The sequence below is a fragment of the Ascaphus truei genome, unplaced genomic scaffold (assembly GCF_040206685.1).
Source record: "Ascaphus truei isolate aAscTru1 unplaced genomic scaffold, aAscTru1.hap1 HAP1_SCAFFOLD_867, whole genome shotgun sequence".
NCBI classification, from domain to species: Eukaryota; Metazoa; Chordata; class Amphibia; order Anura; family Ascaphidae; genus Ascaphus; species Ascaphus truei.
In genome coordinates, this window is record NW_027457206.1 from 17,102 (window position 1) to 42,500 (window position 25,399).

Here is a 25,399-nt window from a genome sequence, read left to right on the forward strand (position 1 = left end):
GGGGGCGGGGGGGCAGGGGGTGGGGGAGGGGGGGGAAGGGGGTGGGGGGGGAGGGGGCAAGAGAGCGGGGGAGGGGGAGGGAGAGCGGGGGCCTTTGCATGGGGGTCCATTTGCTGTGGTATCTTTGGCTATTTGTCCAGGGGTTCTGGGGGGTTGTTCCTGCTCATGGGGGATGATCGCTTAGGTTGGGGGTGGGGGAGGGGGGAGTGGGGGGGGGAGAAAAGGGTGAGGGAGGGGGGGGCACTCTTTCGGGGGCCTGGTTTGTGCTGTTGTCTGTATTCACGTCTCAGCGGGGACGGGGCTCCCCCATTGAAGGGGGAGAGTCCGGTTTCGTAGGGGGGAAAAGTACTTACAGTTTGAAGACGTCACCAAGCTTCAGCAGTTCTCGTCTCCCCCCTCTTCCCGCAACCCACCCCCCCCCCCCGGGATTCAGGCCCCGCAACCCCGTGGAATTCGGCTGGGCGGTCTGCCTCGGCATAAACAAAAAACTTTGGAAACTTGAAAACTGCAGCAACCGTTTAAGCTGCTTTTGAACTTGTAAGCTGCCGATCCGGTCATCCATGAGCTTCTGCTGGCGGCCTCTTCCCCATGGGATGTCTGTTTGTTAAGATCCAGCATCGCGGGGTCCCGCTGTCAGCGGGACAGAAGATGGTCCTCTGCTGTCTGCCTCGCCAGGTGTCCGGGCTGTGTTGCCAATGTTGGGCGGGAGTCGCATGCGGCGTCGATCTCCTTGCCGTCTGGGCGTCTTCGTGCGGGTTGAGGCCTCTCTCCGTCTTGGCTCAATGTTGTTGTCTCCCTCTTCCTCGTGCTGGGCTGGGGTGTGACGCTGGTCTGTTGTCCAGGCAGCTGGCGGTGTTAGACCTAGGGCCCGTACATACTGGGCCATATCCTCCGGGAATCTTATGGTGAGATATTTACCTTTGTTGTTCGCGGTGAGCTTGAAGGGAAACCCCCAACGATACCTGATCTCGTTCTCCCGCAGGAAGGTTGTTAGGGGTTTCATTTCTTTTCTTCTCAGCACCGTTGTCCTGGATAAGTCGGAGAAGACTTGGAGTTGTTCATTTTGGAAGGTCAGTGTCTCTTTTCCTCTACTCGCCATCAGTATCTTTTCTTTTGTTGTATAACTGTGCAGGCGTACAATGACGTCGCGTCTTCTGCCCAGGTCTTCAGACCTGGGCCCCAGGGCCCTGTGGGCTCGGTCTATTTCTAGATCGCAATCCTGGAGGGAGTCGCACACCGACCCGAAGAGGTCCACTAGATAGGGGCGGAGGAGGTCAGGGAGAACCGTTTCACGGATGTTACGGATGCGGAGATTTTGCCTCCTATCCCGGTTCTCCTGATCCTCCTGCGCGTCTCTGAGTTGACCCAGTTCCTCCCGGAGCAGAAGGATCTCTTTCTCCGCTGCTGTCTGGCGCCTCTGGGACTGCTCCATATCGCCCTCGAGGGCTGTTGTTTTGTCCACTAGGCCATTTATCTGTTGGGTCAGGTCATGGACAGCCGCTTTAATTTCCGACTGGAGGGAGGTATGCCGCTTCGTGTGTTGCGCTGCCATTAGTTCTTCCATGAAAGCCCTGGTGAGTGGCTGTTCCTGCGTCGAGGCCTCCTTATGTCGGGGTGTTTTGCTCTGTGGTGCGTGGTCACCGCGTGCGCCCTCGCCATCTTGGATGTCTGGCTGCGGATCAGGACTTCTCTGGTGTGGGGAGAATAGCTTTGCGACCGCTTGTGCTACCGGTTTCTTCGGTTGCCTGGACATGCCTGGGGTATTGCCCCTCTTGGGGGAATATGAGTTGAGCTGGGGTTTTAGGTGGAAGGGTGCTTAAATTGCAGATTATACAGGAGAGTCTGCAGAGCTCCCAAGCTACCCGTCCATACCAGCCGACGTCACCGGAAGTCTCCTCATGTGCCAAGTTTTAAGTTAACGGGTTTATGTTTTGACACTTTAATTCACATAAAGCACTTTTACATTAACCATTTTCCACTTTCAGAAAGTGCTTAATGTACCTAATTTGCAGTGCATGTTATGAAAAGCCATGACATTTTCAGGATAGCTTGGGGGAGTGCAAAGCATGTACTGTGTAAAGTTTGAAGGTAATTGGCACATTTATCCACATTAAGCTTTTTTCACATTAAGCATTTAAGTCTGTCCCGGTATAACTGGTGCTGGAATTGCAGCTCTGTGATACAGTATATATTATGGTAGCACACATAGGTGGGATGTCAAACAGATAATGGGGATTGTAATAGCTGAAACCGGAAGGAATCTATTAGTGGAACACCCTCGTTTTGCCACAGTCAATAAGTATAATAAGGTCCAGGAATACCTGAGCGTGTAAACAAACTGAAAAGTACTTAGCCGATTCCGTTAATGCAGAGACCCGATTCAGCTGAATAAAGGAGTAAGCTGGTTCCTGTTTATGTGGAGACACGATTCAGCTGAATAAAGGAGTAAGCTGGTTCCCGTTTATGTGGAGACACGATTCAGATGAACAAAGGAGTGAGCTGGTTCTCGTTTATGCGGAAACGCAGCTCAGCTTAGCAGAAGGGTTAGCCAGTTCCCATCAGTGTGGAGCTCCCATTCACCAGGGCAATCCAGGTAGGTTCTGCAGACGTGCCGGGTGTGAGTGCGGGGTGTGAGTGCGGGGTGTGAGTGCGGGGTGTGAGTGGTGTATTCTCATCATACAAATTCTTGTCAACAATCTATACCACTTCTAGCATTCAAAGGTAACAAAATGTATTAATCACAAATACAAATAAACATGCATGGGTTAAAAAGGAACAGTGGTGTCCTCCCTGCTGTAGAATAGTACTAAAACTCCTTAAAGACAAACATAACAAGCTGAAATTAGCTGTTACAGAGTTAAAATGCAGTCTAAGAGGAGAGCATACTACTGAAACATACTGTAGACACAAAGTAGTGGTCCTGAGTGCTCAGTACATGATAATAACTGCACCAAGGGGTAATAAGAGTGTAGAAGCAAACTGTGTTTGCCTCTTACAACTCTGACCGGCCGGTCAGTGATTACTGAAGTATCAGCCCCTGTATTGAAGCCGTGTGTGCATAACAGCAAAAATATGCAATAGAAATAAATGTAATTTGGCACACACAGATGTTAACTAGTTGACAGGTGATAGCAACAAAGTCAAAAGAAGACGCAGGAAATACTTAGCATGAGTCCAGCAAAAATGAGTGTCCACAACTGAGAGGAGTCATCAAAAGTTCAGTGATGTTAGGTCACAGCCGCAACCGCCACAGTGCGCCTGCTCCTTGTATGATGGAAGCATCGGGCGGAAGCACGTGATGCGGCAGGAGGAAATGATGACAGCAGGGGGCACCACCGAATCCAGGGGAGACAAACAAGCCCCCGGACGAAGCAGGTGGCAAAACGTGCACGTTTATATATATATATATATATATATATATATATATATATATATATATATATATATATATATATAGCAACTGTAAATATTACTGTATGCTCATTTATTTGTTTTACTCTGTGCCCAGGACATACTTGAAAACGAGAGGTAACTCTCAATGTATTACTTCCTGGTAAAATATTTTATAAATAAAATAAATAAATAAATAATCTGCATGTCTTAGACAGGTCTGCAACCCTGTCTTTCCCCATTATCGCCCAGCATACAGCGCTTCCACTACAGCAAAGGATTCTAGGAAATGACATGCAAATGAGCACACAGTGCCACCTTTTGTCTCAAGCTCGTATTACACAAGCAAATCCTCAAGCCAATGCATGCTGTTTTAAACACAGGTTTTAGACAGAGGCTGGGATGAGATGCAAAGCCATTAAACCCACCTTGATGGGTATCATCAGTGTGAGATTGGTTGTAATAGCTAAGCTGGTTTGAGACTTAGACTAGGTAATCACCACAATTATTACGGTTATGGTGGATAAAAAAAGTGACACAAACCCTCCACAGTAAAGCATAAAGCAACTGTAAATATTACTGTATGCTCATTTGCCCGTCTTAGACAGGTCTGCAACCCTGTCTTTCCCCATTATCGCCCAGAATACAGCGCTTCCACTGCAGCAAGGGGTTCTGGGAAATGACATGCAAATGAGCACTCAGTGCCATCTTTTGTCTCAAGCTCGTATTACACAAGCATACATATCCTCCCTCCTTCTGACGTTTCATTGAAACATCAGGAGGGAGGTCTTACAGGTGAAAATGTTTCCTCCTGTGATGCCCCAGAAATTCCTTCACAGACCTCATTCAACATTTCACATTGGAACATGACTCAATACGATGAGAGAGTAATAGTTCTGTGGATCTTCCTTTTTACATCAACTTTTTTAGGTAAGAGTAATATTTTATGCTGTGAAAAGGGGCGAAGGAATAGGGATTTCAGAAACTCTTTTAGTGCTTGAGAAAATAAATAAGGAATGTACCTGCACAGCACAGAGAGAATATCATGGATTCTGCAAACATTAAACTGTTAGTTATCCAAGCAGAGGTGGGTTCAACTAAAATGTTATTTTTTTTTATCATAATTAAAAACGCAACATACATTATGTTCATGTACAAATCCTCAGCAACAAATGGGTTTCATAGTCTTCTGCCACCAGAGAGCAAAACCGTATCTCTTATTGCCCAATGGACACTAAAATTAGATTAATTCAAATAAAATACGTAGGAAGTATAAAACAATATAAAATCCCCCTGACTCCGACTACAATTCTGTATTCTGCACAGTTTTCACACGTTTGTTGTGTTAGAAATGAATGCGGAACTTGCATACAGAGGGGTCAGAACCAGCACTTTCCGGTCACTTCTGGGCTCTGGCTGTGATTTCATATCTGCAATGACCCTTCACCGCCTTTATCTTGTGTTCTCAGGGGGTCAATGTGACCCGCAGGTCTCCCAACATCCACAGCTGGAGTCTGAAGAAGGCCACGATGTGACCCTCGGGTGTAACCACACTATAAACAACTACCAATTTATTGTCTGGTATAAGCAGGTCCCTGGACTCGCCCTGGAGATCTGTGCATCTGGATACAGCACAGGCAGCGGCAGCAGCAGCAGCAGCAGCCGGGTCTCAGTGACTATGGACAAGAAGAGTCTGTCTACAGGTCTCCATATCAGCAGAGTGAGGGTGGCAGACACAGCTGTGTATTACTGTGCTGTGAGTGACACAGTGACTGTCACACGCAGGAAACCTGTACAAAAACCCAGCACCTACCCACATCACCCAAAGGGTGGCCATGTACATATACTGATCTCTTAATGACTGTCCTTTTAATGTGTGTATTTGTAGATATTCGTGTGCCGGGTTTTTTAGTTTCTTTTTACTAAACTTTGGGTGTAAAGTGAAAATAACAATTATGTGACCCGGGTTGGTGAAGAATCACCCGGCAAATGCGCCAGAGGGCGCTGCAGGACCACATAATGACATGATGCAATCATTACAATAATCAGTTTCCAGTTTCCACCTTAATAAGCTCTATTTCCCTTTATTATTATTTCTGTAGTGTTCACCCCTTTCTCCTTTTTTTCTTTTGTTTAACTTAATAATATATACATTGTTTTCATATTTTACTTGCTGCCTGAAAAAAATATCCGATATCAGTAAAAGTGTCTGAAAACTAATAAAACACAAAATTCAATTAAAAATATATAAATACGCCCCTTGTGACCTTTTATGAGCATAAACCATACATTGGATATTGTACTGTGCAACTCTGTATGTGAACTCGATGTTTGCAGCCAACCCTCTTAGTGAGATTCCATGTGCAGCAGTCATATTAATATCTACTGATGAGGGTTACACCAAGTAATAAAGACAGCGACATGACGGAGGTGGATAGTGAAGACGGGGATGTGTCACGAAGGGGCGTGGGGAACCCAAGGGTAACCAGAAAGGGGTGTGGGGATCCCAGGGGTAACCAGAAAGGGGTGTGGGGAACCCAAGGGTAACCAGAAATGGGTGTGGGTAACCAGAAATGGGTGTGGGTAACCCAGGGGTAACCAGAAAGGGGTGTGGGGATCCCAGGGGTAACCAGAAAGGGGTGTGGGGATCCCAGGGGTAACCAGAAAGGGGTGTGGGGATATAGTTCCCATTATTTTAGCCAGTGCCTGATAAGCAGCTGCACAGTCACCAACATTCTGCATCTGTCTGTCTGCAGCTCACACTGTCTCCTCAGAATGGCCGCACGTGGAGTGTGTTTCCTACTTCTCAGCTGTGAGTATTGTGCCGGAGTACTAGTAACCCTGAAATACTGGATTTCATTTGCACTGGAATTACATAAGATTTAGCATAACATGTTTTACTAAAGCAAATTATACATTTTCCCCAAATTCCCATTGGCAGAAATGCTGTGTGTTCTTGGGAAGTGTGAAATTCGTCTTATTTTACTTCCACAAGAGTTCTGTTCTTGATGGGACTCATTAACACTCACTGATATTTATTATAGTAACTAACCCACAGCATGTGTATATATGCTATGCTGTTAAATGCCTGATATTATCTGGAAAATGACCTTTCCTCCCCTGCTGGTGTTAAATCAACTTCATTTAGGTCCCCAGTAATAAAGATGGAGAACTTTTTGCCTTTCAGGTGTTTTGTGCAGAGCCAACATAATCCAGCAGCCTCTCTTGGAGACATCAGAAGGAATGGACATAAATATCACCTGTAACCACCCAGATATAACCACAGAGACAATCGCATATTATCGACACTTGAATAATGGGAGAATTACTTATATAGCCCAGAGCTACAATAAGATGGCAAGCAATGAAATCGGGACTGTGCACATCGCAGAGGGCAGAAAATCCAGCACCTTCACCATCCCCAGAGTCAGCCTGGGGGACACCGGAGTGTATTACTGTGCACTGACAGACACAGTGACACAAAGGGTGTTCACATCCGTGCAATATGCTCACAAAACAAATGTGCACTTATAAAGGTGCCACATCGCAGTCATGTGTGTAATAGTCATTTCCCAACACTACAATAAATACATGTACATGAATGAGAAGCACAAAATAAGATGTGCAAAAATATCAGAATTGTATCTATATACTCTTACCAAAAATATACAGTCAATAATACACAACGTTAATTTAGAACTAAACCTAATGCATATTATTTAATTAAAAAAACATGTTTGGTTAAAAATGTTAAGAAAATGCAATATACGGATTGAAAAAAGGGGAAATAGGGAGTGATCAACTGGGAACCATACTAATTAATTGAATAATAATCGATAATTAACAGGTGGGTGCAAACTGTGAACTGAAGTGAATCAGAAAAAAATGATGAGCACACAAGACAGTGCACTCAGTAGAGAATTCGTGCCTGCCCATGTATGTGTGGGCGTTTAGGTTTGAATATACCTGCATCTGTATCTATGTTGTATAGGTGCAGTGTTAATTTGTAATGTCAGGATTTTTCACACTTTACTCAGACCATTAAGGGAGTCCCCTGTCCCTGATATATACCTCTACTAGATTGAGCTTGAGGTTACATTATACTTATGGTAGTAACTATATGCACCTAACCTGATACTATCATCATATGGCATTCTTTGGTGCAATTCAGATCTGGTCCTAGGTGGTTAATCAATACCACTGCTGTACCTGCCTTGTGTATCCCAGATCATTAGTTTGACGTGCTATTCAGTGGTTAACTATTTAGATCAGGTGACATGCAGTTCGTCAAACTTATTTTTACATTTTGGTTACACCTACATTATCGGTAATATATGTTTTATGTAATGTCAATAAAGGTTATATTTTATATGTAGGTGGTGTGCATTTAAGTGAATTCTCTACTGTGTGCACTGTCTTGTGTGCTCATCATTTTTTCTAATATACGGATTGTATCTATTTTTCACAGCCCACTGTTTTTATTGAGTGAGCTTAATACAATTGTATTATAATAGTAATTTTCCTCCACAGTGACATTACAGTATCACCTGATAATTGTCCTTAATTATAACTCATTATAACTACACTTGGTAGTGCCTAATCTTACACGAAGTTACTGTATAACACTAGGAATTAGTGGGGTGAGCTTGTATTCATGGGACTGGGATCCTGTACTGGGAATTGTCCAAGGTCCTGAACAATCACTAATAAAAGACTGCAGTTTGTGTTCCCTCTGATTCCAAATATACCAAATGGACACATGATGCTCTTAGGTTTCAGAATGGGTAAAGCTGTATGCAAAAAAACGTTATCATTGGTGTAAATACAACTGTATGCTCATCTGCATGATATATATATATATATATATATATATATATATATATATATATATATATATATACAGTGTTCGACAATGCTATACATTTACACGCCCGGGGCGTGTGGATTTAACCTTCAGGCGAGTAAATATTGGCCCAAGCAGCACACGTGTTTTTTTTTTTAAATTTCCCCCGTTCGCGCTGAAATTTTCCCTGCTCGCGCTGAAAAAAAAAAAAAAACTCCCCTACCGGACAGCTGATTGGCGCACGCTCCCAAGCGTTGTGGGCGCGCGGCCAGGCTCTATATGAGCCCGCCCCCAACGAGTGGCCATTCTTTCTTTGCCAGGAGATCTGGTGGAGGGTAAGTACTCTCCAATCTCTCCATGCTGCGGCCCCTCTGCTCCTTCCCTGCCTCCTGCAAGACAACCTGCGATCCCTCTGGTCCCCACCGCAGCCCCCTGTGCCTCCGCGTTAGCTCTCCTGTCCCCTTCCCCTCCTCCTGTCCCCTTCCCCTCCCTTCCTCCTGTCCCTCGATCCACCAATCGCTGCTTGGGATGGGAGGTCCCTACTGCTGCAGCCCAGTTGGCGTACGCGGGAGGCCCTCACCACGTGCCTCCCACCCACCCTGCCGCCTCCCCAAAGCTTAAAATATGCCCGCAAGCTATCTTCATGACGGCGCAGCCGCCGCATGAGGTGGGGAGGGGGGGGTGATGTCGGCCTGCCCCCTCCCCCATGAGCTTCATGCCGCCACGGGGTGGGGGGAAGAAGCAGCCTGCAGACCTGTTTGGTCACGCACTGCAGGACATGCCAACGAGGGGAGCAGGGCAGTGGCGGCCACGGCGGGGCTGACTGTCCCGTGGGGTGCCCGCTGGGGGACACCTCGCCACGTGACTCCCACCCGGCCTGCCCCCCCCCCCTCCCACAAGCGGGAGATGGGTGCGGGTGGGTGGGGGAGGAGTGTGGTGTTGGTGCTGGTCGCGGCCTTTCCTCCACCCCCCCCCGTGTGTGTGTTTGCGTGTATATGGGAGAATGGGTGTGTGTGTGGGGGAGAATGTGTATGTGTGTATGGGAGTATGTGTGTGACACCAGAGGTACCCCCACAATCAGTTACCCCCCCCCAGTCAGCCACCCCCCCAGTCAGTCACCCCCCCCCCAGTCAGTCACCCCCCCCAGTCAGTCACCCCCCCTCAGTCAGTCACCCCCCACAGTCAGTCACCCCCCCCAGTCAGTCACCCCCCCCAGTCAGTCATCCCCCCCCGTCAGTCAGTCACCCCCCCCCGTCAGTCAGTCACACCCCCGTCAGTCAGTCACCACCCCCATCAGTCAGTCACCCCCCCCCCCGTCAGTCAGTCACCCCCCCCCGTCAGTCAGTCAGCCCCCCCCCCCCGTCAGTCAGCCCCCCTCCCCCCCCCCCCAGATTTAACCTCCGGGCGAGTAAGGCCTTGTTCAGGGTGCAGGCTTCTGAGGGAGGGCGTGCTGACGTGCGAGCTGCCGTGGGACACAATGTATTCAAATTGAATACTGGTTGTCAGGGTAGCAGCTGCCCTGTCTCCGAAGTACGGAGTTGACGCTGGCTGCAGTTTCAATAAACAACCCAAGTCATTTTAAAGCGGGTTGGGGGCGGGACTAGGTGGCGAGTAGATTTTTTGGTCGGCCGAGTAGATTTTTGGGTGATTTGTCGAACACTGTATATATATATATATATATATATATATATATATATATATATCAGGACCGAAACGTTGGTCATGTTTGTGCTATGTTTATTTTTGAATACAAGTTTTCTTACTTACCTTTGAGTGCTGTCTTGTGTCTGCTCCTGCTGGAGTGGATTACTTTCCTCTTACTATTGGTCTAGGACATGCACCGCAAACTGTTTATGGTATTGGGAGTGCCAGCTGCCCCATTTGTTATATATATATATATATATATATATATATATATATATATATATATATATATATATATATATGTGTGTGGTTTTTTTTCTGATTTCCTAACCTCTGTTTTAGCCATAGATTCCTTTGTTGAGGAGAACTCTCGAAAGCTTGTCCTATGACATAAATTGTTAGTCCAAATAAAAAAAGGTATCACCTAATACTGAAGTACTCATTTATTCTGCACTATCGCAACTGAACTAAAGAAGAAAAAATGCACACATGCGCACCAGAGATTAAACAGTGGTAAATTAATTATTAATAAAAATTGACCGAGGGGATCCAACCCCACCTCAGTACATATGCGTCACAGATCTAGGTTTGGTTACAATGAACACAAACCATATAATTAATTAATACTGACTAATTAAGCTATATCCACAAACAGCATAACACACGGTATCTACTATATATTTCTGAAAGCACTGTATGTGTGCATGGCCTGTGTCCCTCAGGCCAATGAGATTGCGCCCTTGGCCCGGCCGCCCCCGCACACCTCTCATTGGCCTGAGGCGGAGTGACGGGCCACACACACACCAGCCCCGACCCCCCCCCCCCCCCGGCGCTGCTACAGTCAGCGTGGGAGCGGAGCGAGCGCCTGGGACACAGCGGGGGACTCTCACCTCACCACGGCTCTCACCACCCATAAGCCACTCCCTCACCCCCCACCCGCTCACACACATCCCCCCCCGCCCCCCCCCCACACACAGACCGCATGCCTCATTGGTCACACTCAGCAACGCTGCCCGCTCCTCGGTGCCGCCGCCTCACCTATCCTCACATCCCCCCACCCACAGCAAACCCCAGCCTGTGCACCGTGGGGCCAGCAGCGCACGCCCCTCGACGCCACAGCCTCACCTCAAACGCCCCCCCATCTCCACCTCACCTCTCGACACACCGAATCCCGCCGAGTAACCGACGCCGACACACTGACCGACACCTCTCACACGTTGCCAGGTACCGCATCATCCCTCCTCTCCTCCACTCCCCCCCCGCGGCCGGGCCGGGAAGACGTAACCGACGCCACCGCCTCACACAAATTGACAGGTACCTCATCAAACCCCCCCACCCCCCGCGGCCGGGAAGACGTGTAGCGCCAGCAGCTGTCACCACAACCACCACCCCCACCCGCGGCGGTGCCAGCAGGTATCGACCCCCCCGGCCAGACCAGCGGCCAGGCCGGGAAGCCGGGAGCGCGAGCAGGTATCAACAACCACCACCCACCCCCCTTCGCGACAGGGCAGAGGAAAAAGCAGAGTGGGGGGGGGGGGGGGAAGGGACACACACACCACAACACATGAAGCTGTAAAGGAGGGGGGAACGGAGCTGGAAAGGGGTCGGGGGACCGGACTGGTAAATGGGGGGGGGAGGGACCGGACCTGTAAAGGGGGGGGGAGCTGGATTGATGGGAACGGGGGACAAACAGAGAGGGGGGAGACGGGAAGAGAGAGGGGGTAGACAGGAGAAGAGAGAGGGGGGAAGAGAGAGAGAGGGGGGAGACAGGGAAAGAGTGAGAGAGGAGAGCAGGAACATTACATCCCGGGCAACGCCGGGTCTCTCAGCTAGTATAAAATAAAAAAGGGAGACAGTGTTCAATAAAACAGAATAAATTGATCCTGGATTAGACTAAAATAATAGTTAAACAGCTGCCTGAGACTGACAGGGGGAGACGGAGACTTACACTGAAGCCCAGAGGCGGCGAACCTATAGGGATCCGGACCGCGCCACCGCAGAGATCTAACCACCGCCCGAGCTCCCTGCAAACGCCGTCTCAGCCTGTCAGAATACGCGCAGAGTGACCTGTCGTGACCTCTACGCGTTTCGCACTACGTGCTTCGTCAGGAGGTCACGTACAAGGTCACGTACGCGTCTTTACATAAACCACAGCCAATCAAATACCAGGCTGGGAATTAGAACATATTGGGTTCCATACATATGTGTCCTCCCAATGGGTACCTGTAACCCCATAAGGGAAGCAGCTCTTACCAAAATCGGCTAGAATAGAGCAAGAGATCAGTTAGAACAACATATATATACAATATCAGCAATGCAGACATTACATCCAAAAGAGATCACAGGAAAGTTTGTTGATTAACTCATTCACTACTGAACTTTAGATATAAAGCATGTTATATACCAAACATGCCTAGTCTATAACATATACCTGAATACATTTATGATCACAGAGAAAAGCATATACAGTAAACATAATAAAGTTACTACATAAACATTACATGCATATTACATATTTATTTCAGAAACGGAGTAAGTTCAATTAACTCATTAAAACCAGTAGGGTACCTAGTTTGAAATGTGTAAATCCAATATTGTTCTCGTTTTAATAGGTTACGATCTCTATTACCTTGTCTAATATTGAATGGTACACATTCCAATCCCTTAAATCTGATACAGCTGGGGTCATTGTTATGAACTTCTTTAAAGTGCTTTAATAGGGGGGTAAGGGGCATACCTTTCGCTAAAGTTTTTGGTATGTTTTTAACATTTCTCAAGTGTTCCAACATACGCATTTTAAATGGTCTCTTGGTCTTACCAATGTACTGTAAGTTACAACTACGCTGCAAAACATAGACCACATGCGTGGTAAGACAATTAATGAAACTTTTAGTGTTATAAACATGATTAGCGGCGAAAGACGTAACAGATTTGTCTTTTGTGATATGATTGCACACCTTACATTTGCCGCACTTGTATGCGCCTACAATCCCTAGGCGTGTTTTCATATCACCAGAGGATTTGTCGTTTCTAACAACCTGACTTGGAGCAAATAGGCTTTTCAAATTATGGTGCACGCTTAAATACTATACCAGGTTGTGATTTCAAATGGGGTCCCAATATGGGGTCCATTCTAAGTACACTCCAATGTTTATGTAACACTTTTTTAACATTATTATGTATCCCACTGAATTGAGTAATGAAAGGAGGTATAACATCCTTTTTCTTATTATCCCCTTTTGCTTTTTTATGATGATATTTGAGCAAAGATTCCCGTTGGATTTTTTCCGTCCTTGTTAGTGAGGAATCTATCTTTTGGGGGTCACCTTGTTTTAGGCGCCTACTGGGGAGACGCTCCACACACATGCTGCAAGGGGATTTACGTTTCCAACACTGTACATACCTGCAGCACTGGCGCTGAATTTCTTACATTATCTGCCCGCAACTGAACTAACACTGCTGTGTGTGTGTGTGTGTGTGTGTGTGTGTGTGTGTGTGTGTGTGTGTGTGTGTGTGTGTGTGTGTGTGTGTGTGTGTGTGTGTGTGTGTGTGTGTGTGTGTGTGTGTGTGTGTGTGTGTGTGTGTGTGTGTGTGTGTGTGTGTGTGTGTGTGTGTGTGTTTCTGTTATTAAAATATTTTAATCAGAAACAGTTTAAAATCGAGCCATTCACAAACGCTGAAGGTAAACGTGCATGGAAATATAATCTCAGGGGTCATCAACTGGATGGGTAACGACTACAATCCCATTATTCTTTTATTAGCATCTTATTAAAAAACACAAGAATTGGAAAAAGGGCACAAAACATATATGTAAAAGTGGGATCCCTGTCCTGTACAGCTCACGATCTAATAAGACATTGATAAGAATAATTAGCAGTATAGAGGAACAGGCGAGGGGTGAGTAACTGGGTCAAAAGCCAGGTCACGTGATATATTTTAGAAAAATTGATTGACAGAACCCCCCTCCCCCCCACGTCACTGCCTGTGCCTGTAATATGCACCAGTTGTGCATTATAATCCTTACTCTGTAGTTAGTACTTAAGTAACAGGACGAATTTCAGCAGCAAACATGCAGAACGTCAATGTAATGTGTCTTTCCCTGGTAGCTGCCTTTATCAGTAAGTCATTCTCACTTTGGAGTTAATGAAGAATATTTAATCCAGCTGAGCTCTCCCACTGTACAACTGCAAACTTTCAGCTCTTAACAAGGACATATTGTCCTGGAGTTACAGGACACGTCCATCCACCTGCAGTAAGCCTGAGCCAATGTGTGTCTCTCTTTCCAGTCCTGGGCGGGTTTCATGTCTGCTCTCTGAGATGATTAGGATGGGTAGGAGCTGCACTGTGTGTGACTGGGGGCATCCTAATCTGCTGCTGTTTTTCCTTTTCAGGCTCTGCCTCAGGGGATCAAGTGACTCAATCACCCTCAGAAGTTACTGCCAGGGAAGGGATGGAGGTGACACTGAGCTGCAGTTACGATGTAGCCGCATATAACATGTTCTGGTATGTGCAGAAACCGGGGCAGACACTTCACCTTCTCCTGAGAGAAACCACCAAGAACAAGGACCTGGAGGAGGAACTCAAGGATCGCTTCTTTCATAACCACGACACCAAGAACAAGCATTTCCCTCTGAACATCACCAGGCTGAGGACCTCTGACTCTGGGACATATTACTGCGCTCTGAGTCCCACACTGGGAGGAGAGCATAAGGCAGATGTACAATAACTTCCTTCTCACTGTTATCTGGCAGACTTTACACTATGCTTATACAGCGCCACCAGGTGGCAACTTTGTCTCAGTGCATCGATCCCACAAATCAAAGTAACAAATACATTGTGTGAGCTGCAATCTCTGAAGCTAAGTATGTAGGAGGGGGAGATGCTTCCTCTCCTGCTGGTTCATGATTGGGAAGTCTCTTTGTCTTTGTAACTCAATGATACAGTACATAAGAATGAAATCTTCCTGAGACAGGGATTTATTGTCACAATGATTTATCCTGATTTAAGAGTAGATATTCATCCTATAGCAGCTATTAATTTACTACTACTACACACACACACACACACACACACACACACACACACACGTATGTATGTATGTATGTATTACACTCATATTGTTAATATTATTTTATTTTTCCTCTCGGAAATATAACAGATAACATGAGTCACTATATCAGAATTACTGGTTGAATCCATTTTCCAGCAATTAAATATTCCTATAAACCTTTTCTACATGTTTGATTCAACTCAATTACAGGTTATTTATTAAAATAAATACATGTTTTAACCCTATAGTTTCCTGGAGTTTTACCTTCCATAGGATCCAATAACCAAGATGAATAACATGACACTTCCTGTCTGTATCTTTCATGTGTGTTTAAAACAATTAATCTGATCTTTTTCCAGATCTTACTCTCCCACTAGATTCCTATAATAACTATATATTTAGGGCGCTCTCTTTTAAGGAGGCCTGTTATATGGAGGGGGTGGCAATTTACTGACTGATGAGTAGCAGGAAGCTGGTATAAGGAGGTAATACCACGTGCCTGTGTTTCATTATATTATTTGTATGTTGCAGGGGGTACTAGGCACGCCCTTTAGAATGACGTCACACCCTTCCTGTGACGGGCCGCAGAGTTGGTGTGAAGGTGCATGAGTGAAGCAGACAGACTCACACCTGCAGGTCTCATTACAATGATCCTTGTCTTTCCCAATCTTCTCCTTGGAGCATCTTTCCTCCTGTGTATGTAACTTCTTATGGGATATGGAACTAGTTTGTATGGATTGAGGCAGCAGAACGGTTTCTGATCATTAGTAACCAATAATTAAAATCATTGACAAGAAAAAAAAATGAAGTTCAGTGTTTGGAAAAAAAAATAAACAGAGAGAGTTTCAGAAATAAATGAAAGGACGTAGAATAACCACTATCAAGATAAATATGTCAATTTGCCTTCACGCTTTGGAGGAATTTATTACAAATGAAGAATCTAGCCAAGGTCGCTGGTTTGTCATGTTGTATTTGTATCTCTATAATTCATGTTGTATGTGTATCTCTATAATTCATGTTGTATTTGTATCTCTATAATTCATGTTGTATGTGTATCTCTATAATTCATGTTGTATTTGTATCTCTATAATTCATGTTGTATGTGTATCTCTATAATTCATGTTGTATTTGTATCTCTATAATTCATGTTGTATGTGTATCTCTATAATTCATGTTGCATGTTACTCTGCTCTCTTCTTTATCTTTTCAGACTATGTTACTGGAAACCCAGTGACACAATATGGTTCTGAAATAACCTCCGGGGAAGGGATGGACGTCATTCTAAACTGCAGCTATGAGCAAGCACCGTATGCCATGTTCTGGTACATCCAGAAACCCCAACGGAACCTCAAGCTGCTCCTCCAAGATATCACCAAGACTGAGAACCTGGATGAAGAATTCAAGGGTCGCGTCTTTGCTAATCCCAGCAGTGACAAGAAGGAGTTCAACCTCCACCTTATAAACGCCAGATTGTCTGACCATGCAACTTACTTCTGTGCGATGAGTCCCACAGTGAGGTGAAAGCATAGAAAGGCTGTACAAGAAATACTCTACTATACAGCACAAGGAAGCATGGGGGTGTACTATGTACAATACACAACATTGTGCATCAATGTACAACACAACATGCAAAGCATACTAATATTAACCATGGCTTTCCTTTGGGATGACGTTTTTGCAGTTACATATGTAATTATTCTTTTAAATATTCATTTTTTTATTTGAGGGTTTCACAAGAGGAGTCCCCTCTTAAGATGTTAAAAATGTTATGGTGAGTCCATGTTAAATTGGATCAGAAGTAAAAAGTGACACATTTGCATGTCATTACCCAGAAGCCGTGGCTGCAGCAGAAGCATTGTATGCTCAGTGATATTGGGAAATACAGGGATGTGGACCTGTCTGAGACATGCAAATGTGCTCACAAGTAGTATTTGTATTTTCTTAGGATGTGAAGGTGTGACGCATGCTAAGCAAGGGGTGAACACTAGATGGCAGTATGGACCTGTGTCCCGCATTGCTACTCAGAACTGAATCATAAAGTTAAAACATATATATACCTTATGGCCAGGGGTGCGCAAACTGAGGGCACAAGGTTTTTTTGGGGGGGCGGTGGGGCGCGGGTGGTTGCAGTGGTCCTGCGCTCTTCCCCACGGCATTTAAATGAAATGCCGGGGGACCGTGCGAGGCCGCTGCAACCTCTACTTAGGCTGCGATTACACAGAAAAACACCCATATGTCGCCCGTAGCGAGACCACGCGGCGCAAAACAAATGTTGAAAATGCATCATCTGTCTCCCGCTCTGCAGTAGCAAGCGGGGAGACAGTAGAATTTGGTATAAGCACTTATCACGTATGTGTGAAACTTGTTTCTTGCGGCGCGGTGTTGCTGCGGGCGACACCACGGACGTTTTCTGTATAATCGCAGCCTTACCGAGGTTCAGCCAGCTTCAGAACACGTGACCATGGCAAACCAGTGTCAAATGACGCTGCGGGGCCATTTTACGTCAGGGTTGCCACGGTAACGTGAAGTCAAATGACACCGCGGGTCACGTGACGTCACGACCCCGCCGACATCATATGACGCCGCACTAGGTAAGGGAGGGGGCGCACCGAGAGCAGGCAGGGGGCGCAGCAAAAAAAGTTTGCGCGCCCCTGCTTTATGCAATAAAAATCACATCTGCTCTCCCTTAACCTTGACTTTCTGTTCCATGTCTTCTAAAAACACACAATCATTCCCAGAGCAGGGTGACAGTGTGAGCGTTACAGCAGTAACAGGGTGTGCTTATTGGGCTCTTTACTGTCATTAGCTGCACTCCTCTGTGCACCCACACAGGGCAGGTTAATACCATGGCGCTTTCCCACACTCACAGCAGGGCAGCTTTATATTGTGCTTCCATACTGGGAACCTCTCGGAAAGTAGGAAAAGGTGGAGAGGGAACTCCAGTAATCCGATGCTACAACCATGTGTAGGTAATTAGAACTGCTGACAATCACTGCCAAAGTCCAACAAGAGAAGGTGTCTCAATGCAGGTATAATGAAATGATGAAAAATAAATAAATAAAGGGTAGCATATAGGGACTAACTGCCGGAAAGGGGGCTAATTGCAAATCAAGAGCTAGAGGTACATAGTGATGTGACCGCAGGCGCACCACTTGTAAACTCAGAATAATGTATCAAGCATTCATCACTTTTTTACCTTTCCGGAAAGTAAGGCTACTTAATATGTGTGATACTTTCCGTTAGTGCACATGTTCCTCCTTTGTCGGTTATTGTGTCTGACACTGCAGTTTAATTTGCCCAGTTCTCAATGTCTCTCTTTCTCTTTATGAGTAGAAAGAACAATTATAATAAACATGTGCATGGAAAGGCAATAAAGCGCATAGGGAATGTTTCATTATTTTAATACTGTATTCATTAAACATGTTTATTATAAGTCATTCGGAGCAGGGAGCCCACGTTTCTTGTAGTCTATTTAAAGGTTATCAATATATCAGCGCTATTCCTTTGTAATGTTTTACAAATCCGCCAACACCTGTGTGATGGGAGGGGGTAACCAGGCTACATAATAAAGGTTAAGCCCTCTGGTTACCCCTGAAACCGTGGGGTCCCTGGTAGCTCCATAAGCCGGGGAGCAGGGATAATACACGCTGAAAATAAAGTGACCCTGCTTTTTTCTGTTTCCTTGACCCAGGAACTGTGAGATTTCTTGTGTGTCAGTTTTAGGGGGGATATTTGGGTAGAAATGCAATTATTTTTTTTGCAGGAGTTCAGGGGCCAACATTACCGGTAGTCCTTTAATTCTCCACGGCGAGCAGCATGATTTGCAACAGAAATCGTGGGGCCCAAGACAAACATTTTAAGCCTCCCTCCCCCTCCGTGACGGCGGTACTGTGAGCCGCTCCTCCCCCCCCCCCCCCCCCATTTCACACCTCACGAGCCCCCTCTCCTCCTATGTATTTCTCTCCCTTCCGTCTCACCCCCTCTCACTCTCCCACCTCGCATGTATTTCTCTCCCCTGCATCTCACTCTTACTCCCTCTTTTTCTCACTCACCCCCTCTCTATTCTCCCTCCATCAATTACCCCATGCTCACTCATTCCCTCCCCCTCACACAATTCCCCCCACAAGATATATACCAAAAAACTTCCCACCCCCAAATACATAAAAAAAAACACCTACCCAATACATAGAAAAAAACAATACATATAACCCATACATACACACACACATCATAAAATTACCCCCAATACTTATAAAAATTCCCCCAAGCCCCCAATAAATATAAAATTACCCCCAAGCCCCCCAATACATATAAAAATACCCCCAAGCCACCAATACATATAAAAATACCCCAAGCCCCAAATACATATATAAATACAGACTTACCTTGAGTCACGCCAGGCTCAGTGTCTGCAGGGGTCCACTGGCTGTGGGGTCCCGGCCGGCACTGCACATTTCCACCAACCTCTGGCCAGGCCCTGCTGCCGGTCGCGGCCGGGCCCCGACTCTCAGCTGCCTATAAGCCTCTTCCAAAAATATAAGTGGTCTACCGTGACAAACTGGAATCACCCAGACACAGACACAAGCCAAATGGGCTTTATATGCGGTGTTGGCTTATGAGTTGGGCTCTTCTCTGGTATATTGAGGAGTAATTCTTATATATTAATACATGTTGGTGGGAGATACATTGAGATTTCCATGTAATTTCCAGTGCCAGTGGTACAGTAAAGAAGAACTGTAGTAATTTATATCATATTAGGAGATATTTTTGCAAAGTCACTTAAACCGTTTTGTATACTGATTTCACGGCAAAAAAAAGGATTTTGAGACAATTATAAGATTGTTTGAAATCGAATTATTTCAATAGAAAAGTTCACATCATTACATCTTGTTCTGCAATTCCGCTCTCTGCCAGCAGGGCGCTTTACAGCAGTGACATTATGTATGTCATTGTCATCATTTCCTGGCGGCTCTTTAAAGCACACAGCTGATCTTGGATCACTTATTTAATGACTTTCATCTCTGCTGTTTCTTCAGCAGCCTCACCGGAGACAATGATTTTCATTACTGTTCTTACAACCTTGTTCCTGTGTAAGTTTTTACCATTTTAACGTTTCAATGTCAGAGAGGCATGGGGAATATTTTACAGAATGAAATGCACGGAATAGAATACATTTGGAATAAATTAATTATTTATTATATATGAATCTGGGTTAATGAGAGATGTATGTAATGATTCAGATATTGTCCAATATTCTGACAGGAAAATGAAAATGATTTGTGTGTGAAATACTTTCCAGTGAAGTGATAACCAGAATGAGACAGTTACACTAGCCCTGATATGTACCTTCTCAGATTGATTTGTGCTTGTGTTTCCACAGATGCAGAAAGTAATTATCAAGTGAACCAGATGGCAGAAGTCACATTTCTCCAAGGGCAGCAGGCAGAGATCTCATGCACACACAATATTAGCACATATAACAGAATATTCTGGTACAAAACCCTCACCGATCTGGGACCTGAGCATGTTATATCTGGTTACAACTTCGCTGAGGACAATGGTCCTTTCAGTATGACTTTCAACAAAGACAAGCTGTCCACCACTTTATCATCCGTGATGTGCAGACACCACACAATGGGACATATTACTGTGCTGTGAGTGACACAGTGAGAGGAGCCAGCAGGAAATATGTCACAATACCTTCCACGTTACATACTGTGGGATTGCATTGTACACGTGTGACATTTGCTCACACCGCTATCCAGACAACCCCCAGTCCAATCTGAAACCCTATAAGCGCTGTATTGTTGTCTCCAAAAAACAATATAACCCTATATATAGTGTGGTGCAACAAATGTTGTCATAACCTCCCTCTATTTACAGGTGATAACGCACTATCTCCGCACTATATCGGTCACACCGAGCTACACTAAATATAATACTATACATCTTGCTAACACAAAACAATATTAAGTGCCCGGTAAATATTGTAACATTGGGGGTCCACAGAATATTCCCATCCTTTGTGAATGTCTAGTAAGGTCTCAGTTCTCCCATATCTCAATGCATCTGCAAACACACACATGTGGTCTGAACCTAAATAAATCACTGTATTATTGGAATCCACGTGTTCTCGTGTATGTCATATTGCGATAGTTTCCCAGGTGTGTTCTGAATGAGCACAGTCCCACTCAGGCTGTATTGTATATTGGAGTTACAAAATCCCGACTTGTATCCAAACTCAGCAGCATGTTTCTAATCTTATTATTCAAACATGTATTTAACTGCTCATTAAATGTATTGTTAATACTTTATTCATCCTTTCAGAGGTCACCATATGTCCATGTTATAAGATGCTCTCCCCTCCCTCCTCCTCAGTGACAGAGGAGAGTGTTCTTGAGATCAGTAATTCTCACTTGCTGTCAGCCCAGGCTCCGCCTTATACCCCCTCTCAGATAGGAAGCCTCTCTTATACTGGGAGGCTGTGTTTCCCATCATTGTGTTTCACATCTGGCCCCATTGCTGAACCTTTTCCTTATAACCTAACATGTCAACTGAAAGATGCAACATTTTCCTCTGTATTCTATGGAGCATTCATCTCTGCATAGGTAAGAAATTATCATGCCAATAGGTTATAAAGTACATGAAAACTAAACAGTTTACTCATATATTGTATTAGTTAGTTGGTGTGTATATCACTTAACAAGTATTTCACTGTTTGGTGAAGTCCCTAATATTTTACTGTTCCTCAGAAGTAACAAACACATTGGGGGTTATGCACTAAGCAGTGATAAGTGCTTTTAAGTGAGATAAAAAGCCATTATAGCGTGATATTGCCTGCTGTGAGATTCACAAAGCAGTGATAAGTCTTTTAAGTGAGAAAAAAAGCCTTTATAGCGTGATACTGTCTGCTATGAGATTCACAAAGCAGTGATAAGTGCTTTTAAGTGGGGGAAAAAGCCATTATAGCAAGATACTGCAGTGTTATCACTGCTTTGTGAATCTCACAGCAGGCAGTATCACGCTATAAAGGCGGGTATCTCACTTAAAAGCACTTATCACTGCTTTGTGCATGACCCCCTCTGACTGTAAGTGCACTTTTCAGGCAGGTAATGCCTTATACATGTGGATTTGTACAGGTGTCTATAGGAAGCATTGTGTTCTTTATAAGCGTGTCTGTTCTTTCCTTACAGATGCAGTAATCAGTCAAGTAGATCAACCCAGAGAGATCCACGTGGCAGCTGGAGACAGGACTGGAATCCCTTGCAATCACAGCATTGCTAATTCCTATTATATGGCTTGGTATCAGATTATCTCGGGGGAGTCGCCCATATTAGTGATCTCTGGTTCCACATCAGCTGAACCTATAGACAGGTTCCGGATGACAATGGACCTGAAACACAAGCGGACCTCCCTTCATATAGAACCAGCTCATATGAAAGACTCAGCTGTTTACTAATGTGCAGTGAGAGACACAGTGACACAAACACACAGGAAGCCTGATCCAAAACCTCATACACAACTTGTCTATAAGAAACCCTACAGTGTCTCTAAGGCGACAGAAGATAAATGTGACACAGGAGCAGTTGTGTAGGAGTTGGAATATGTAGTTACAGGTTTTAATGATACATACATGTCCAGAAAATACATGTTCCGTCCAGGAGATGGCTGCGGTATGAAACAGTATCCCATGTGCTGACATCCTCACCCATCTTTACATATCACTGATATTGTTGCTATTTCGTGTTAATTAAAGGCAGTTCCCTTAGTCTAAAACATGAGATAAACAATCCGCAATAGAAAGAAATATCTACAGTATGATTAAGGGCTTTCTAATAACTCTAATGATGGATATTAAGGGGAGGCGCTCTCATGGAAGCACTGACATATACCTCAGGTTTGGGAAACTCACCGGTCCTTCTTAGGCTCAACATTTCCCACACATGATATTACACTGCAATCAATCTCTGTTTTATTCTCATTCCAATGGTCATTTTCTTATTGATCATAAAATGTTCAGATGTTACCATGTTTGTATCAAGTCTTAACCTAACGAAACCAGTGTAAAATTAGGAATGTATTTTGGAGTATTTTGAAGGGATTTGGAGATTCTCCTGTTATATTAAATCTTATTACATGTTATACGGTCATACTTTTAATAAGATAACGTGTTCAGCTAAAAACACTTAATAAATTGATGTAGTGACAAATGTCGACCACACGATGGCGGTAATAGCATAGAAAAACAAAGCATTGAGTCCACCACATGATTGCGCTTCCTGTAGCTGTTTGATGCCCTAATCGTTTGAGAACTATAAACTAAATATTAAAAAATATATAAACATAATAATGACAAAAACAATAATAGTAATGACGATAATACCAATATTCTAATATTTACCATAATTATATATAGCACAGACAGCGTGTGCCTTGTTGTGTTATTACAGGCACCATGAGTCCCTGTCCCGCAGAGCTTACTATCTAATTTGGGGCCTGACTCACAGGGATATAAAGTAACACAATGAGTTGACACTGGGGTTTTTGTCGGGCTCCCCTACATCAATGTCATTGTTCTCGAGTCCCTGCATCACTCACTCACTTTATACAGTATATTAGATTCCTCGCCATAGCAGCACACACAATGATGTATATGTTAAGCAGGTGATAGTAATTTCATAGTGAGTTACATAGTGACCGTGAAGGCTCTACTGATTGATGTAGTCACTGGCCAGGCGTGTTCCTCAGGAAGTGGGGTGAGGGAGATCCAGAGATAGTCATCAGCAGCATCTTTACATAAGCACCCCAAGCCTGAGAGACAGAGAGACATTCAGTGTGAAGGAGGAAGGATCATAAAATCATGAGATTAATCTTAATATTTATTCTCTGCTGTGCTTTCCTAATAGGTGTGTATTATTATCATTATTATTATCATTATTATTATTTTGAACAAAACACCTTTCCTTTTCTGACACAAAAGGTTGAAGGTTTGTGATCAGAGGAGCTTACAATTTAAATGCAGATGGGGGAGCAGATACAACACGCATGTAGTGTTTTGTGTCCTTTTAGATGTTAAGTTGTATGTACATTAGAATTTAGAAGTTACACAACATTCACATTAACCTGTGACACGTTTCATATCTTCCTGGTTGAATTTGTAAGATGCGGTGATTGTATTTTTCAGGCTATAATGACGGACAGTCAGTAAACCAGACTCTGGTCCCTCAATGTGTCTTCCAAGGAGAAGCTGTGTTTGTGGAATGCGCATATACAGTGTCTGGCTTCCCTTATCTTTCCTGGTATCTCCAGTATCCCGATAAAGCTCCTGAGATACTGATACGCGATTTGACACAGAATGAACATAAAGGATTTTCAGCCAAACATGATAAGAGCAAAACTTCCTTCCATCTGAGTAAAGGAGAAGCCGAAGTGACAGACTCCGGGGAGTATTACTGCGCTGTGAGTGACACAGTGATTAAAGCATGCAGCTCACCTGTCACATATCCCTGTGTGTCTGTCACATATCCCTGTGTGCAGTCACATATCCCTGTGTGTCTGTCACATATCCCTGTGTGTCTGTCACATATCCCTGTGTGCCTGTCACATATCCCTGTGTGCCTGTCACATATCCCTGTGTGTCTGTCACATATCCCTGTGTGCCTGTCAAATATCCCTGTGTGTCTGTCACATATCCCTGTGTGCCTGTCACATATCCCTGTGTGTCTGTCACTTTCTCTGTCACATTAAACCCTCCTGTTCTGCAGTTCTTTTCTCTCTAAGGCATTGATGTGTGTGTGTTTATTACAGATATTCCAAAACGTGGTGTATAAAGAGAAAATAATAAACACATTTTAGATAAAATGATATAAATGAATGACATTTCTGTCCCTCAAATGTTTTGATATAATAAGATTTCACCTCCTTACTGTTTATCTCACAAACAGACGCCTGTTGTATAAGAAAATATATTCTCTTGTACTTGTATTCCTGTATATATCTTACTATTAATCACGTCCCCTCTGGAGGCCATTTAATTGGGACATAACTAAACATTACATTCACTACCCGTATGTGTGTGACTTTGTAGAGTGGATCTTGCTTTGGTGAAAATTGTCATCAATGAAACATATTCCCTGGTGGTTCTGGTTTAGGCCCCGCCCCTTCTGTATGACACAGAATCACTGGGCAGTATCATCCTGTCCCATATATAACACACTTACACTCTGTGTGTGCTTCTACAGTGGCGGCCGACCTGAGTCTAAGTCGGCTAGATCCGCGGCTCTCAGATTATCCCGGTTAGGTGCGGTTTTCTGTTTGTTTCACCCGGAGTGAACTGCGTTATTTTAGCGCTTGTGATTTTAGCATTTTATTCTCGCCGTCCGCAATACTGCAATTACGTTTAAAAACTCAGGGGGGCGTTTGCGAGCTGTTGTCTTGGAAGTCTAATACCTTCACGGTTCAACCTACTTCAG

The 25,399-nt window shown here is 44.5% G+C and overlaps 1 protein-coding gene and 2 gene segments (V, D, J or C); all 3 read left to right on the plus strand.

The window, feature by feature from the left end:
- Positions 1 to 4,207: 4,207 nt before the first annotated feature.
- On the plus strand, positions 4,208 to 5,310 carry LOC142486440 (T cell receptor alpha variable 10-like). The segment is given in 2 exon segments: positions 4,208 to 4,320; positions 4,860 to 5,310. Coding segments are annotated over 2 exon segments (453 nt in total).
- A 689-nt stretch (positions 5,311 to 5,999) lies between these two features.
- Positions 6,000 to 25,399, plus strand: part of LOC142486439 (M1-specific T cell receptor alpha chain-like) — a 75,752-nt gene continuing 56,352 nt past the window's right edge. Inside the window, exons 1-2 of the mRNA XM_075585033.1 lie at positions 6,000 to 6,202; positions 6,578 to 6,858. Of these exons, the coding sequence (XP_075441148.1) occupies positions 6,166 to 6,202; positions 6,578 to 6,858 (318 nt within the window). The 5' untranslated portion in view covers positions 6,000 to 6,165. The remainder of the gene's footprint in view (positions 6,203 to 6,577; positions 6,859 to 25,399) is intronic.
- On the plus strand, positions 13,911 to 14,685 carry LOC142486441 (T cell receptor alpha variable 9-2-like). The segment is given in 2 exon segments: positions 13,911 to 13,995; positions 14,269 to 14,685. Coding segments are annotated over 2 exon segments (384 nt in total).